This window comes from Vombatus ursinus, unplaced genomic scaffold, assembly GCF_900497805.2.
Source record: "Vombatus ursinus unplaced genomic scaffold, bare-nosed wombat genome assembly UNPS02014786.1, whole genome shotgun sequence".
Lineage (NCBI taxonomy): Eukaryota > Metazoa > Chordata > Mammalia > Diprotodontia > Vombatidae > Vombatus > Vombatus ursinus.
The window spans coordinates 10,613,802-10,629,391 of NW_020954564.1; the positions used below are offsets into that span (position 1 = coordinate 10,613,802).

Below are 15,590 nucleotides of genomic sequence, written 5' to 3' on the forward strand. Positions count from 1 at the left end.
TTGTTACAACTTCTCTGGGCCTCAGTTTCCCTAGCTGTAAAATTAAGCTGGTCTGAGGTCTCTTTCTAGATCTCAATCCTGTGATCCTAAAAGAAAATGATTCCTTCCTCATCTCTGCATAGTTTCCACAGGACTCTGCCCAAACTGGAGGAATTCTAACTGTGGCCCAATACTTCTATTCCCAGAACTATGATGATGGGTATCACAGTTCTGTGTATGCCTCAGTCAGGACATTCCTTTTATCCTGGGCCCTGAGAGGCCCCTCAGCAGACTAGCTCCTCTCACCCATCACCTCACGCCCTGTTGCTTTATATCAGCCAGCCTTCCTCTGAGGTTTCTGCCTCCTGGAGGGTTGTTGAGGGCCTGGGGGTACCATCTTATTGGAGAGATTGTAAGGCCCTAAAGTCTTAATATTTGTGTCACAGACCCCTTTGGCAATGTAGTGACGTCTATGGACCCCTTCTCAGAATGGTGTTTCTGAAGGCATAAAATAAAAATACATGACAGTCACAAAGGAAACAAATTTTACTGAAATATAGTTATCAAAATATTTAAAAAGTACGTTCATAGAGGCCAGGTTAGAAACTCCTGGCCTAAAGAAAACCAACATACCTGAAAGGGATTATCAGTCGTGGCCTGTTGTTGGTTTCTCTGTGAATTCCTGATTATATCTCCCACCCCTGGTATTTCTAATGACATCATGACATATGTACACAGTGAAAAATCCTTCTCACCCCAGTCCCTTAGTGGGAAAGCTGGTGTCAGAAGGAAGATTCGATGTGGTGCTCAGCCACCACAGTGTCCCTGTATTTCCCTTGAAAGGAACTGACCCTTTGGGGATTCCACTGGGGATGGGGAGAGGAGGGGCTCGAGGGACCTCCTGGCTCCTCCTTGCTAGGTGATACTGGTCATTTGATCCATTCCATCTCTGCTGCCTTACTCTGGTCTGCTTCAGGTGCCGCCTCTCCTGCTTGTTTCATGCCCAGAGCACCATTGCTGCTTCTCTCCTTTCTCAGCCTGATTTTTTTGCTGTTGGGTTTTTTTTTCTTTCCTTTTTTTTTTTCCTTTCTCAAAATCAGATCCTCGTGGGGCTCAACCACTACTCTAGATCAACCAGACTTGGTCTGCCTAGTGACTCAGTGCTCTTGCCTGCCTACACTTTAGCCCCTTCTCTGTCTCTGCCAGCCTCCTCTCAGTTGGATGGATTATCTTCTTCAGCATCATGATGAAGGCACCTTTGTGCCTGACAACTCCCTCCCCCACCCCCAAACCCTGCACACACACACACACACCCATAAGTGGGAATCAAGGAGCTGTACATCCCAGGCTCATACTCTCTACAACATCAAACAAAATCCTAAACATCCCCGTCACTCAAGGGTGTTCTTCCTCAGACAGCACCTTTTGCCATCGGGTTGGGCTGGAGTGTCATATGGTATGGGAGAGGAATAGATAGGAGCCCAGGCCTAACAATTCACTTGGATTCATGGGGGAGCTCATGCTCCAGGTATCAGTGAGATCCCAAGCAGGAAGCATGCTAACGACCAATCCGCTCTGTGTTTATCTTGCGTGTGCGTGCATGTGCATGCGTGTCCCTGCTTGCGGGCTGTCCCAGCAGGACATTGTAGTGCTACAGGACAAGCTGCGTATCTCGGCCAAGAAGCTAGAAGAGTATGAGAGCAGGTTCAAGTGCCAAGAGGAGACGACCCAGAAGCTGATGCTGGAGTACCAGGCTCGGCTGGAGGAGGGGGAGGAGAGGTTACGGAGGCAGCAGGAGGATAAGGAGATTCAGATGAAGGGGATCATCAGCAGGTGAGTTGGGCAAAGCCCTTTCCCATGTCTGTGTCACTGAACTTCCTCCATTCCTATGCTTTGTCTCTGTCTTTCTTTGAGAGCAGAAAAGTGTGACAACGTAGTCTAAAAGATAGAAAAAATCTGTTGCCAGGTCCAGCTCTGCCACTTCTATTCACCATGTGACCTTGGGCAGGCAATTTGATCCTGGTTTCTTTATCTGTAAAATGAGACTAAAATAAGATAATGCTTATGTTACCGTTTTCTCAGGGTGGTCATGAAGATCAGCTAAAATATTAGTTGTCAAAGTACCTACCTTTTGAGGGTCAAATGTGATAAGAGCTGTGAAAGGGCTTTGTAACTTGGAAGGGCTCTAGAAATGGGAGCTTATTAGAACACAGGCTGGGAGGCAAGAATCCTCTGTCCTAGGTCCGAGTCTACCTATGTAATTCCCTGTATGACCTTGAGCAAATAACTTTTGGGGCCCCCCTTTCCCCTTCTATAAAATGTAGGTAATGGTCCCTTCTCTGTCTCTCCCCCCAGGGTGTTGTGAGGATCAAATTAGACATTAGATGGCAAAGCATTTGGGAAGTTTTAAGAAAGTAAAACATAAGTGACAGTATTAAACAAAAAATGACAGTATTACTTACACCATTAAGAATTTTGGTTCAAAAAGTTGAATAAACCTCTGTCCCAATCTTTCTGTCTTTCTCTGTCTTTCAAAGTCACCAACTTATTATGTAACCCTAAGGCCCAAGACTCAGTGCAGATGCCTCGCTGAGTTGGCAATAAGGAGGTACTACTTAGCAACCAAGACCACAGGTGCTCATGAGAAGGAAGAAAGAGGAGAGGGCATCCCTTTGAGGCTTTAGATGTCCTCCTTAAGGCCTTGTCATTTTGGAATCCAAAGGAGGGCAATGGAAAGAACTCTGGACAAGGAAGAAGACCTGAACTTGAGTCCCAGCAATGCTGTCTCCAGCCTTTTGTGTAGTTTGGGGAAGTCAACTTCTTCTCACTGGGCCTCAGTTTCCTTCTTTGTAAAATGAGAGATTGGACTTCATGAGTTCTGAGTCTTGCAGACCTAACAATCTGTGATTGTTGGAACTAGAATACAGATTGGCAAACGACATCATGGCGACCAGACAGATGCCAACCATATGATGACCTCAGACAGGCTCTGGTGTTGTGTGGCAGAGTCTGGCGGAGATTGGCTCAGGCTGATGCAGGGAGGAGGAGGACTCCGTATTAGAGCTCTAGGAAAGCTATCGGGTCTCTTGGCTTCTCTTCAGCTCAGTAGCAACTAGGGGAAAATTTTGTGGTTGTAGGGTTAGTGAATTTGGGCCATTCTGTGTGAAAGTTTGGTTGTCGGCTGCTGGAGTGAGTTCTCACTCTTGTGGCATAGTGGAAAGAGCACTGGACTGAGAGTCAGAAGAACTGGCCCACTTAATAGATGTGTGACTAGTCACTATCCTTCTGTGAGCTTCAGCTTGCTATATTGTAAAATGAAATGATTAGACTAGATGATGTCTTCTATCTCTAAAAACTATTGTGGGGGGAAAAGTCACTTTCTTGGTTTTAGCAGGCAAGATCGTGGAAAACTTTTGTTTAAAAATAACGACGCCTAACAAACAAAACAATTGGCCAAGATGAGAAACAGCACTTCTTTAGGAAGTGACTCTCACTTCTTAAAGCATCAAAATATCTTATCTACATACTATGTGTGAAAGCACTCGGGAGACCTATTACATCCTGACTTTTTTTTTTTTATCGAATGTCTAAGTTGAAATAGCTAGTCAAAAAACACATACAGTTATTTAGGCAAGAGCATGTAATTAAGGAATACCTAGGGGTTGTTTATATTATGCTGTCTTCATCAGTTGGAAAATATCTTCCTGGACCCAGGAGGGTATAGCCTGAGGTTACAGAAGGAAAGGGGGACTACATTACATCCTTCCTTACTTCAAACCTCATGAAAAGGACAGTTTCCAGAATAGAAGCACTGGAGCAAAGTTGACTTCTACACATTCTTTATTCTAAAATCTACCTCCTAGCTTTGACATTCTGTGTTCTATGTTATCCCTTCCATTTGTGATATTCTGTTCCAAAGGTCCTTGCAGTTGTGACATTCTTTATTCTAAGGGCACTTCCAGCTGTGACATTCTTTATTCTAAGGACCCTTCTAGCTGTGACATTGTCTGTTCTAAGGGCCTTCCAGCTGTGTGACATTCTCTGTTCCCAAGGTCCTTTTAGCTGTGACATTCTCCACTCTAAGGGCCCTTCCAGCTGTGACATTCTTTATTCTAAGGGCCCTTCTAGCTGTGACATTGTCTGTTCTAAGGGCCCTTCCAGCTGTGTGACATTCTCTGTTCTAAGGATCCTTTCAACTCTGTTACTGGTCCGTGAGCACCTCAAATTCTGACAGTGTGTAATTCTGTTATGTCTCAGCGTTGCTCAGGAACCAAAGGCCTGCCCTCACTCACAAAGCTGTCAGGCCTGATTTTCACCAAAGCTCCCTCTCTAGAGGAAACCCTTGTACTCTCGTGTGTGGTCAATGACAGAAAGATCTCACAGTCATGGGTGTCGCTCCTATTTTCTTTCTCTAGGTTGATGTCAGTGGAGGAGGAATTAAAGAAGGACCATGCAGAGATGCAGGCAGCAGTGGACTCCAAGCAGAAGATTATTGATGCCCAGGTTGGGAGCTGTTTTCCCCATTAGTATCTCTACTTTGTTACTTCTCCAAGATGGAAGGGAACAATTCCATTTGTTTACATGAACAAGCTTCCATTAGTCCTTGTCCTATTGCCACCCACACATGTTTGAGAACAGTGCTAGCTATTTCCATGTGGGGAGGTGATGCACTTGTTCTCACTTGGGGAGGGCAGTGTGAAAGTCCTCTGAAGGGAAACTTTCCCCTGACATGCTTACTTTGACTACAGAAACAAGAACACTGTAGCTGGTAGGGGGTGGCCAGGGTGGAAGGGAGATTCTCACTCAAAGTGGGATCAGAAAATGTCATGAAGATTTAGTTCTGGAGTTATGATGCCCCAATGCTTAGGTGAGAATGATAGGGAAAGAGATTTTCCCAACTGCCTTTAGCATGGCAGGGTTGGGATGGCCATTTCAAATACTGAAGAATTTAGCCATGTCCACTGTCCCTTAGCCCTTGATGTGAGATGAGGGAGAAAAGACCTGAATATTACAATAAAAACAGATAGGATAGAACTCCTTTGTCACAGAGTTAAAAAAGCAGAGGGTGTACCTCATGATTTTCAAGTGAAGCAACAGGGAAGCTGATCCAGCTTGAGATGTCTCTCCACCAACTCCCAGAATGAATTTGAAATTTTAACACAAGGAGGTAAATACAATCTCTCTTAGTTATCATTGTGATTTGTTAGAATAGGCCTTATGACTAGAATGCAGCAAGATACTGTTTTTTAAAAGCCTAGATCTAATAGGAGGGATAGGACATAGCATTAGAGATGGCACAGGAGGATTGAGGAGGAAAAAAACAAACCAGAAAACCACTGGTTCTATAACCAGAAGCCCTAGCATGTAGAACCTACTGGAGAATAGCTGTGTGACCTTGGAGAAATCACTTCATCTTTGTAGGACTTGGTTTCCTCATCTTTAAAATGGGAAAAAATATATTTGCACTGTCTACCTTATGGTTTGCTATGAAGAAAGTACTTTATAAAGGACAATATAAATGTGAGTACTATTATTAAGATATATTGTTCCAGTTTGAGCGAAAAAGAGAGGGAGGGAGGGAGGGAGGGAGGTAGATTTTTCAAACTATAGATTGGTGAATTTCCTGGCAGCATTCTAGATTGCATTATTCACAAATGGTTTCTAAACACTTAGTAATGGGAAGGGTAATCACTAGGAGCCAGCATTGGTTTATCAAGAATAAGTCATGTCAGGGGCAGCTAGGTGGTGCAGTGGATGGAGCACTGGCCCTGGATTCAGGAGGACCTGAATTCAAAACATATAACACTTACTAGCTGTGTGAACCCTGGGCAAGTCACTTAACCCCATTGCCTAGCCAAAAAAAAAAAGAATAAGTCATGTCAGAGTAATCTCATTTCCGTTTTTAACTGGTGACTAGATTGCGACTGTGATCAGAGGAATGTGGTTGGGGGGGAGGGAGCTTTAGGAGGGAGTATAGAGAGATGTATGGACTGGGTGATAGGTGAATTCGGAACTGTTTGAATGACTGGATCCAAAGAGTGGTGATAAATGGATGAATAATTGTCAACCCATAAGGAAGTCTCTAGTGCAGTGTCCCAGGGGTTCTGTGAACCCCTTCTCTTCAAAATGTTTTTATCTGTGACTTGAATGAAAGCATTTATAGCACTTCTTGGTGGCAGGTTATAGATTGATAGGAAATAAAAACTTCTTAAAATTAGAGGACTTAGACCCAGGTTATTAAGGAAATTAAGAGAGTAGCTAGTGGCTGAACATTAATGTGTCTTTCCTGGCTCAGACATTCTATCTTAGAGTAGTGGGGAAGAGGACTTGGGTTATTTCAGAGCCACTATTGGAGGGATCAGGAGCCTAAAGATGAGCTATTGTTAAGTTCCGTGTTGATTCACAGAACCTAGAAAGTATATTCAATATGGTTTGTTACTGTTTACTAGAAAGGAATATAGGGATCGTTAGGAGTCAGTTTGAATTCACTAAGACGTATCATGCCAGTCTAGATCCTTATTCGCTTTTTTGCTAGGGTATTTGATTGGGGAATGCCATAGATATCTTAATTTCAGGAAAGCATTTTACAGTTTTCCATGATATTCTCATAGATCAAACAACAAAATTTGCGTTAGATAATATTATTGTGAGATAGAACAATCAACTAACAGGCATTTATTAAGTACCTACTATGTGGCAGGCACTGTGCTAGGCACTAGGGATAGAGATAAAATGAATGAACTGATAATCCCCCAGTCCCTAACCTCTGTAAGCTAGAGAGAGAGCAAAAAAATCAAGACTCACTCCAACCCATCCTAGTGGGTCCTACTCTCAAAGAGCTTACATTCTAACGGGGAAGACAATAAAGACATCTGTCACTATATACAGAATAAATTTAATAATTTTAATAATAAATTTAAGAGAATAAATTTAAATAAACACCAGATAGTTTGGGAGAGGCCAGGTAGTTTGGGAGGAAAGTCCCTAGTATTTGAAGGGATTAGGAAAGATGACATGTGAGTTGAATCACAAAAGAAGAGAGGGAGTCAGTGAAGCAGAAGTAAGGATGGAGGGCATTCCAGGCATGTGGAATGACCAGTGCAAAGGCACTGAGAAGGGAGATGGAGTATAATATAGGAGGAACAGAAAAGGCCGTCTTGGCTAAGTTACGGAGTGCACACACAAAGGGGAGTTTAGGGGCCAGCCAGTGAAGTTAGAAATGAAGCTTGTAAAGGCCTTTCAAAGCTAAACAGAGGTGTTTATTTTTTATCCTAGAAACAAAAGGGAGTCACCGAAATTTCTTAAATTGGGGAATGATATGGATAGATTTTCACATAAGGAAAATCACTTTGGCAGCACTATGGAGGATAAACTGAAGTGATGAGACAAAGCAGGTAGACTAATTAGGAGGCTGTTGCAGTAATCTCGGTGAGAGGTAGTAAGGGTCTTAACTAAGGCAGTGTGAGTGGGAAAAAAAGGAGTCAGATTCAAGAATTATTGTGAAGAAAGAAATAGCAAGATTTGGCAACTGGTTGTCTATATGGCATAAGAGAGAGTGAGAAGATGATAAGGCTGAGGTTACAGCCTGGGACACTGGGGGAATGGTGGTGCCTTTGAAAGAAATAGAGAAGAGAGGGGTGAGGTGAAGAGGGAAGAAAGATAATGAGTTCAGTTTTAAGATGTTGAGCTTGAGATGTCTTCAGGACATCTAGTTTGCAACGGCCAATAGGTAATTGTGGGACACCATTGGTGATGCAGGAGTGACATTTAGGGAAGAAACTGGGGCTAGATATATAGATGTGTGAAGCCATCTGCATAGAGATGATAATTAAATCCGTGGGTGCTGATGAGGTCATCAAGAGAATATACAGTTAGAAGAAGATCCAGAACAGAGCCTTGGAGAATACTCATAGTTAAGGGACATAATACAGGTGATGAGTCATCAAAGGAGTCTGAGAAGGAGTAGTCAGACAGAATGCCCAAAAAGAATTGAAAGGCACCATAGACTAATGGAAAGAACGTTTGATTTGAATTCATCAGTAACTAGGTTCAAAGCCTTTAACTAGCCATTAACTGGCTATGTGACCTTGAACAACTCCCTCGCCCATTGTGTGCCTTGGTTTCCTCATCTATGAATTGGGTGAGATTGACTGCTTAGTTTTGGAGTTGTCTAAAGGTGTTTTGTTTTAAAGGTGCCCTACATCACTAACATTCTGTAGATCAATGAGTGAACAGACCACTTCAGAGATGAGTTATAATTTCATTTCTTTTCCCTGACCTCCCCAACCCTGGGATGGAAAAGTTGAGTTGAAAAAGTTGAACCTACTTAGAAACCTATAGGCCTGTTGAGCTAAAGCCAGGCCATATCGGGGAACATTGGGAAGGAGCCAGTATTCCAAGCCCACCCCTCCCCAGTGACTCCTCCCTCGGCTACTCTGTCATTCACAGGAAAAACGCATCGCCTCACTGGATGCAGCCAATGCACGCCTCATGAGCGCCCTGACCCAGCTGAAAGAGAGGTACAGCATGCAGACCCGTAACGGCATCTCCCCCACAAACCCAACCAAATTGCAGATTACAGAGAATGGCGAATTCAGAAACAGCAGCAATTGTTAACTCACTCGGAGGGAGGAGGAGCGCTGCCACTGCCGCTGGGCCCGGGGGGAGGAGGAGACAGAAGTAAAATATAGAAATAAAAACCCCAAGATCTCCAGCCCAATGCACCGGGGGCAGCAGGAGCGACAGCCACTTCAGACAATGGTTCATCTCTCCCCTCCCTCCCCCCAAGACACCAGGCCAGCCGGGATAGGAGCCAGCGTGTGTGACTGATGCACTGGGGGGCAGAAGGCACTGCCTCCTCCCTCTCCTCTCCCCTCCCCAAGAAGCTAAAGCCCGTGTGTTTGGGGGAAGGTGGAAAAAAAAAGACATATGTGGGAGTTGTATGGCCTAAGGGAAAAAAATGTTATATTTGGAAAAAAAAAATACCAGAAAACCAAACTGCAAAGTGTCACTGTTGGTGGATTTTTTTTTGATGTGTAAATGTTTAAACCAATTCCCTTTTTCTTCTTGAGCTGGACAAATCTCCAGATTCTCACAGGGGCTGATAATGCTTCGGTTAATTTCTGTAAGGGAGAGAGAGGGTAAAGAAATCAAGATTCACTGCAACCCCACCCCCAAGACTGCCCCCTCCCCCACCTCCCCCAGATCAGTATTGCTCTAGCACTGCCCAGGGAAGAGTGCTTTGATTTTAGAAGGTGGGTCCTAGTTATTTTAGGCAGAATAGCCCTAAAATGGAAGACAGTTCACGAAAGATAAGCCCATAGGATTGCAGAGTTGGAAGGGACCCCAGAGGCTACCTAGTCCAACCCATACCTTAACGGGAATACCCTTTACCACATCCCTGAGAAGTAAGCACATATCCTCTGCTTGCGATAGGGAAATTACTATCTATTGAGGCAATCCATTCCATTGCTGAAGAGTTCTGATTGTTAGAAAGTTCTGGTGAGCCCAAATCTGCCATTCTGTAGCTTTCCCCCCTAGTATTTCCAGTTCTTCCCTCAGGGGCCAGGCCAAATAAGTCTAATCCTTCTTCCATGTGGTAGGTCTTCAGACTGTTGGAGACAATAATTATGCTTCCCCACCCCCATCCCACCTACCCCAAGTTCTCTTTTCCAGGATGAAGAACTTTTAAGCCTCTCCCCTCTGCTTTTAAAAGCTTGGAGGACAGTGTGCTCCTTTCCTCTGTGGGGGAATTGGTACTTTCATATAGGAGGGGGCTCCTGAAGAGCTACCCACCCAGTGGAGCGTCTACCTCTGTGGTTCCCACTGAGCTGAAAAGGAAGCAGCAAATAGAGTTCTTCACTTCTAGCCCTGTTCCCCATGTCTCCATCCTGTTTTCTTTCCCCTCTCCTTAAAGTTGGTCTCCAAATAGACCCCACACAAGGACATTTAATGATTTCTTTGAGTTTGCTCCAAGATACCAAGAGCACAGATCCATAGTAGGCAAACCTACTCCCTCATTCGCCTCTACCAATGCATGTAAAAATGTCTAAGATCCCTTCCGGGTACCCTTGGGTCCAAAATTTGATGATCCTTGACCTCTTTGGGCCTTTGGCCAAACCATAAAAAGTCCAGAGGAGTGTTAAAGTTGGAAGGGACCTTCCATATCATCTTATTTAATCTCTGAACCTCTCTTCACTTTCTTAAGTCATCATCCAGTCTCTGCTTGAAGAGTTTTAGTGATAAGGACCTCCTGAGACAACCCATCCCCCTTTGGAGTCTTTCAAAGGTTTCTCCTTGATAGAGGTTGCCATAGTATCTATCATGTGTGATATGGAAGGGGAGCAGGGAGGGGAAAGGCCCAGCCAGAGACTTATTACCCTTTGTCCTTACTCCAGTAACAACTGGATTTTTGTTGTTGTTTTGTTTTTAGTTATACTAGGAGGCTATAATGAAGGTCAACTACTAGAGAGAACTATGGAAGAAAGCATGTAAAGGAAGTGACTCATCCCTTCCAATCAAATAGGAAAGGGGGAAAGCTCCCATACCCCTTCTGACTCCCCCTAACCCAAGTTCCCGAGACTCCAGACCCCACCCAGTGTTGTAGGCTTCTGTGATAACTTATTAGCCTTTTTTTAAGTCTACCCGTGAATCCACTGTGGAGCATAGCCTTCACTAAAGGCCTCTCAGGCCAAGGCTGATTTAACTGACCTACAGTAAACCGAGGTGGAAAGTTGGCTCAGACACTCTTGGCAAGGGGAACAAAGAAAGAAGATTTATTTCATCTCCTGTCCTGTTTTCCTCCCATCCATGCTGACTTTTTTTTTCCTCCTACCGCTGGTTAAATAGACCCCACACAAGGAAATTTAGCACTTTTAAAAAATTTTATTCCAGTTTGTGAAGACCTGAAAGCCACAAAAGGAAAGCTGCTTCCTGGGAAACAGTACAGTCGTGTCAGAGGTCCTGGGCTAAAATCTTTGCTCTCCTACTTGTTAGCTTTGCGACCTCGGGCAAATCCCTCCTTGTCTCTGGGACTCTTCATCTATTAACTGCATGGGTTGAATCAGGTCTCTAAGGCCCTTTTTCACTTTTATTCCAGTGACATACATTCCTGGAACAGTATCCTGGAGGCAGATGAAAAGGAAGTGGATGGAGTAGGGAAAAGACTGCAGAATCTGGAGTCGAGAGCCACTTACTATTTGTGCAACCTTGGGCAAGGAATTTAATGTCTCTGGCCCTATTCATCTCTTCTGTCAAATAAGGAGGTGGAACTAGATGACCTTGAAGGCCCCTTCCAGCTCTAAATCTGTGATTCCAAGACCTGAGTTCAAATTGTTAGCTCTCACTACCTAGGTGACCTTGGGCAAGTCACAATTTCTCTTCAGTTTCCTTGTCTATAAAATGAAAAGGTTGAATCAGTTGGTCTCTGAGGTCCCTTGTGATACTTTGATCTCTTAAGGTTCCTTCTACCTGTTAACCCTATGTATGCCCTTGACTCCAGACTTTGGGCTATCCTATAAGGAAGCCCAAAAGTGGGTCTTCAAGCCCCAGGAAAAGTAGTATCCCTTTTTAATGTTCTACATGAAGGGCCATAATGTATTTCTTGGAGGAAGTCTAAGTGAGTCCCAGAGAGTGTTCCTCTGCCCACCAGCTTTATTTAAGAGGTTCTTACAGGGAGTATGTGAGCCATGAGCTAACTGGAGAAGAGAAATAATTAATGATGTAAATAATAATCATAGTACTGGAGAGGCCCAGGAGGAGATTGGTAATTGTAATTTTTTTTCCTTTCACAGTATGCATTAGAAACAAAACCCGCTCGTTTTCTGGAATACAGGCCCTTTAAATTGAGCGCACGCACTACATGGGAATTAAGAGCCCTGAAGGATGTTAAACATGATCACCCAACAGGAACAGCAGCAAGGAGCCGGCAGGCCCCCCGTGCACACAGCCCGCTGGCCAGTCCGGACTGTGCTCTTTCTCCTGCTCCCCACCCCGTCCCGGACCCATGGGACCCACACGTCCAGGGCCAGGGCTGGCTTTTTGTTCTTGTTTTTACTTTTCTTGTGTGTTGTGGTTCAAAGTCAGGATCTTCTGGTGCTGTCCCCTTCCATCCTGTGTCAGAGAAAGTCTAGCCAGGACAGCTCTTTGGAGGCAGGGTTGGGAAGAGATCTTTTTTGACCCATATTAGGGGGCTCAACTGAGCAGTCATATTGAACAGGTCCACCAATGAGGGGGTGTGGATGGAGCACTGAGTCCTGCCTCTAGCCAGAGCCAAGTTGCCAGTGCCAACTCAGTGCCCACAAACTCCATGCTGCAGACCAGGTCTCTCTTTGTCATATCCTTGCAGAGGCTGGTCCAAGAAACCAGCCAAAGAGAAGGTGAAAAACCTCAACTCTTCCCCTCCAACTTAATTTTCCCCAGGACCTCAATTATTCCAGTTAGGGCTGGCATGCTGGGTCCCTAGAAATCTCTGCTTTTTTTCCCCTTCCCCAAGCTGTGAATGCCTTTTGCATTCCTGATGTGGTCAGACCACCACCCCCCTTTCCCAAATCAGAATTCAGGTGGTAGAGCAGGGAGCAGGCTCTGAGTACTCTCCCTACTAACTAAATCAGCTAGCTTTGGAGAAGGGCCTGAAATCAAGACAAAGCATCCCTCAGAAAGGCCACTGAAAATCCATGTAGCAGGAAGGTTAGGAATAACAGGGTACTCTTGACCATTAGGAGCAGAAACTACCATTTCCAAATTCCTCCAAGACTCAAATCCACCAATAGATTTCTGCCAAAATGGTGGCTTGGGGAAGGAGCAGAGATCCTTGGGGGAATGTTTCCATGAAACTGATTTAATTCCATTTCATTTGGTCAGGGCTGGAGAGGCTCATCCTGTGATGGATGGTAGTCTAGTTAGAAGATGAGATGATCGGAAATAAGCATTAGGGGTGGAGATGTGCTTCCCCATTCCCCAACTCCCCAGGAGATTCTGGGTTGGGGGGAAGCTCTCCAATAAACAAGAGTCTTTGGGTGAACTTTGTGGGAAGAAATTCAGCCCTGTGTGAAGAGGGGAGTTGCTGATTGAGTTGGAAGTTGAATAGCATCCTTGTCCCCTGTCTTTGCCCTTCACTGCCTCTTTACCCCGTTCATCCTACAGGGGGACCTCAAGCCACTGAGTTTGGCCCTACCTATACATCTGAGAAACCATGCCAGATGTGGGGAACTCAGACACCCTTAGGCGGGGGCTTTTGTTTTTAATTTCCTGCCCATCATAATATTTAGTTACCAATTACAGACTGGTCCTCTATACCCATATTTATAAGCACTCCATTTCTTTTTTTCCTTTTGTTTTCAAAAAATAGAAAAGATTTATCTTCTTCCCCACCTCCTCTACCCCCAGTTTCTGTTTCTGAAATGTGTGTCTCATAGCAATACTGGGGACCAAGTCCCCACAGCCAGGGAGAAAGTCAACAAGGGACTGAAGACCACTATATATAACATTTGTCACCTGCTCGCTCATTCTAATGCTCTCTATGGCGAGAGCCTTATCTGGTGCAAAAACTGTAAAGTGTACAGACTGTCCACCGATTTTTATCTTAATGCAAGTCTGACAACTTTTTTTGTAAATGTTCTCTCGGTGTTTGATTGTAATGTAACTATTTCACTATCAGCTGTATATAGTGATTCGCGCCTGGTGCTGCCTTGCAGACAGGATTGGGCAGCTGCTTGTAGAATGACTTGGAATTTTATTTTTTATTTTCCCTCATTTAAAAAAAAACAGAGTTGAGGAGCAGTAGGAGGGTTGGGATTTTTTTTTTTAAGTTTGAGTTGATTGGAGACAGCTGTGGTATAGTGGGAAGTTCCAGATTTAGAATCAAGAAACTTGAGTTTGAATCCCAGCTCTGCCCCCTTAACTAGCTGTGTGACTGAGAAAGTCACTTTTCTTCTCTAGGCCTCAGTTTCTTCATCTATAAAATGAAGAGGTTGGAAGAGATAACCTCTGAGGTCCTAGCACTAAACTCCTAGGATTGGTAATTTATGGGATTGGAACAAAAAGATTTTCCCCGGGTTATCAGAATATTGCTGAAAATAGGATCTAGCTTTTTTTTTTTTTTTTTAAATTTGGTTCCGGGAGAGCTTAACTGGGGGAATGGACCCAATCTGCTCTGTGAAGGGCCATGCTTTTGCCTTTTCAGGATAAGGCACCATCTGAGGGGCTGTCACATAGCACTGACAATCACAGCCACAGGCCCCATCCCCACAGGAATATTTCCTCAGGAGTCATGGTCCTAAGAGTCTTGGACTTACCAGGCCTTCCTGGCATGGCCCAGGTGAGTCCTCTTAATCTGAAGAGCTCCTACTCATCCTCCCTTCCAGGAGGTCAGATGTAGAGAAACTGGTATGCCAGTTTTGGGTAGGGCTGGAGGAAGCCAAATGAAACTGAACCTTACCCAGGGAAATCAACCTCTTCTTCCAGACCTGTCGGATAGGACGCTGCTGTTCCCCCATGAGTCATCGATGGCCTCCATGAAGGGTCCTAGGACCATGGCAGAGGTTAGCAACACACCTAACCAAAAAATATCCCCAAGGAACCAAATACCTCCAGCTAAGAGGAAGGCAGGAGAGCCCAAAATGTTCTCTCCCACCAGCCATGGTAGAGCTAAATAAATGGTCCCTGCCCTATGAGAGCTATTGGGCCCAACTGCTGCAAACACCTCCCCACCCCTCACCAGTGGTTTTTACAGAGCTCAGATGAAGAACAGATTGTCCCTGGAGACCCTGCTGTTGATAAGCCAAAAATAAACGAGAAATCATCGCATTTTCCAAGGTCATTTGAAGGGGACAGGGGCTTAATTTTTCTTCTCAGTTAACTGCCTAATTTCTTGTGAATGACCATCCTTTCTCCAACTTCTCAGAAGATATGGTGAAGATGTCACCTTCCACAACCCTAAATCCCCACAGAGCATCTCGCCAACTCCTAAGATATACCTCTTTCCTTCCCTCTGTCTATTTGCTGAAGCCCAGCCTCACTCTGTTTTCTAGAGACTCTTATAAAGAAAAAATGAAAACAGGCTCACCTCCATTTTGTAAGTATGTGAAAAGGAAAAAAAAAGTTTAAAAAAAGCAAAAAGTTGAACTGTTGCCTGGAGTTTCTCCAGTCTTGACTTTTAAACTATGTAATATTGTACAGAGAAAGGTGTTGGTGTTCAGAAATTCCATGTGGCTGTGCAATTTATGTACATTTACAATTAGAAATATTAAAGATTTATTTAGCTATTTTAAGCCAAACTCTCCAGTCCATTGGATGAACTCTAACTCTCTCTCTCTCTCTCTCTCTCTCTCTCTCCCTCCCCCCCTTTCTCATTAGTGACAAGAAGGAAATAACTTCCCTTTTCTACACCCCAATTTCCCTTTTTACAAAATGGTTGGTGTGTTATAGGGGGAAAAAGCATCAAATTAGGAGTTGGGTGATTTGGATGCAGATTCCAACTCTACTGCTTGTGGAACATTGGGCAAGGCCCATGGTCTGTCTGGGCCAGACATCTGCAAAATGAGGAAGCTGGATTAGATGATCTTTTATGTCCTTTCTAGGTCTGCGTCTACACTTATGACCTATATTGATCT

General features: G+C 44.3%; 1 protein-coding gene across 1 annotated transcript in view; it reads left to right on the forward strand.

Moving 5' to 3' along the window:
* The window catches only part of LOC114046986 (disabled homolog 2-interacting protein-like), a 52,026-nt gene extending 38,259 nt beyond the window's left edge, over window positions 1-13,767 (forward strand). Inside the window, exons 10-13 of the mRNA XM_027867629.1 lie at window positions 1,619-1,812; window positions 4,395-4,482; window positions 8,428-8,498; window positions 11,772-13,767. Of these exons, the coding sequence (XP_027723430.1) occupies window positions 1,619-1,812; window positions 4,395-4,482; window positions 8,428-8,498; window positions 11,772-11,781 (363 nt within the window). The 3' untranslated portion in view covers window positions 11,782-13,767. The remainder of the gene's footprint in view (window positions 1-1,618; window positions 1,813-4,394; window positions 4,483-8,427; window positions 8,499-11,771) is intronic.
* The last annotated feature ends 1,823 nt before the right edge of the window (window positions 13,768-15,590 follow it).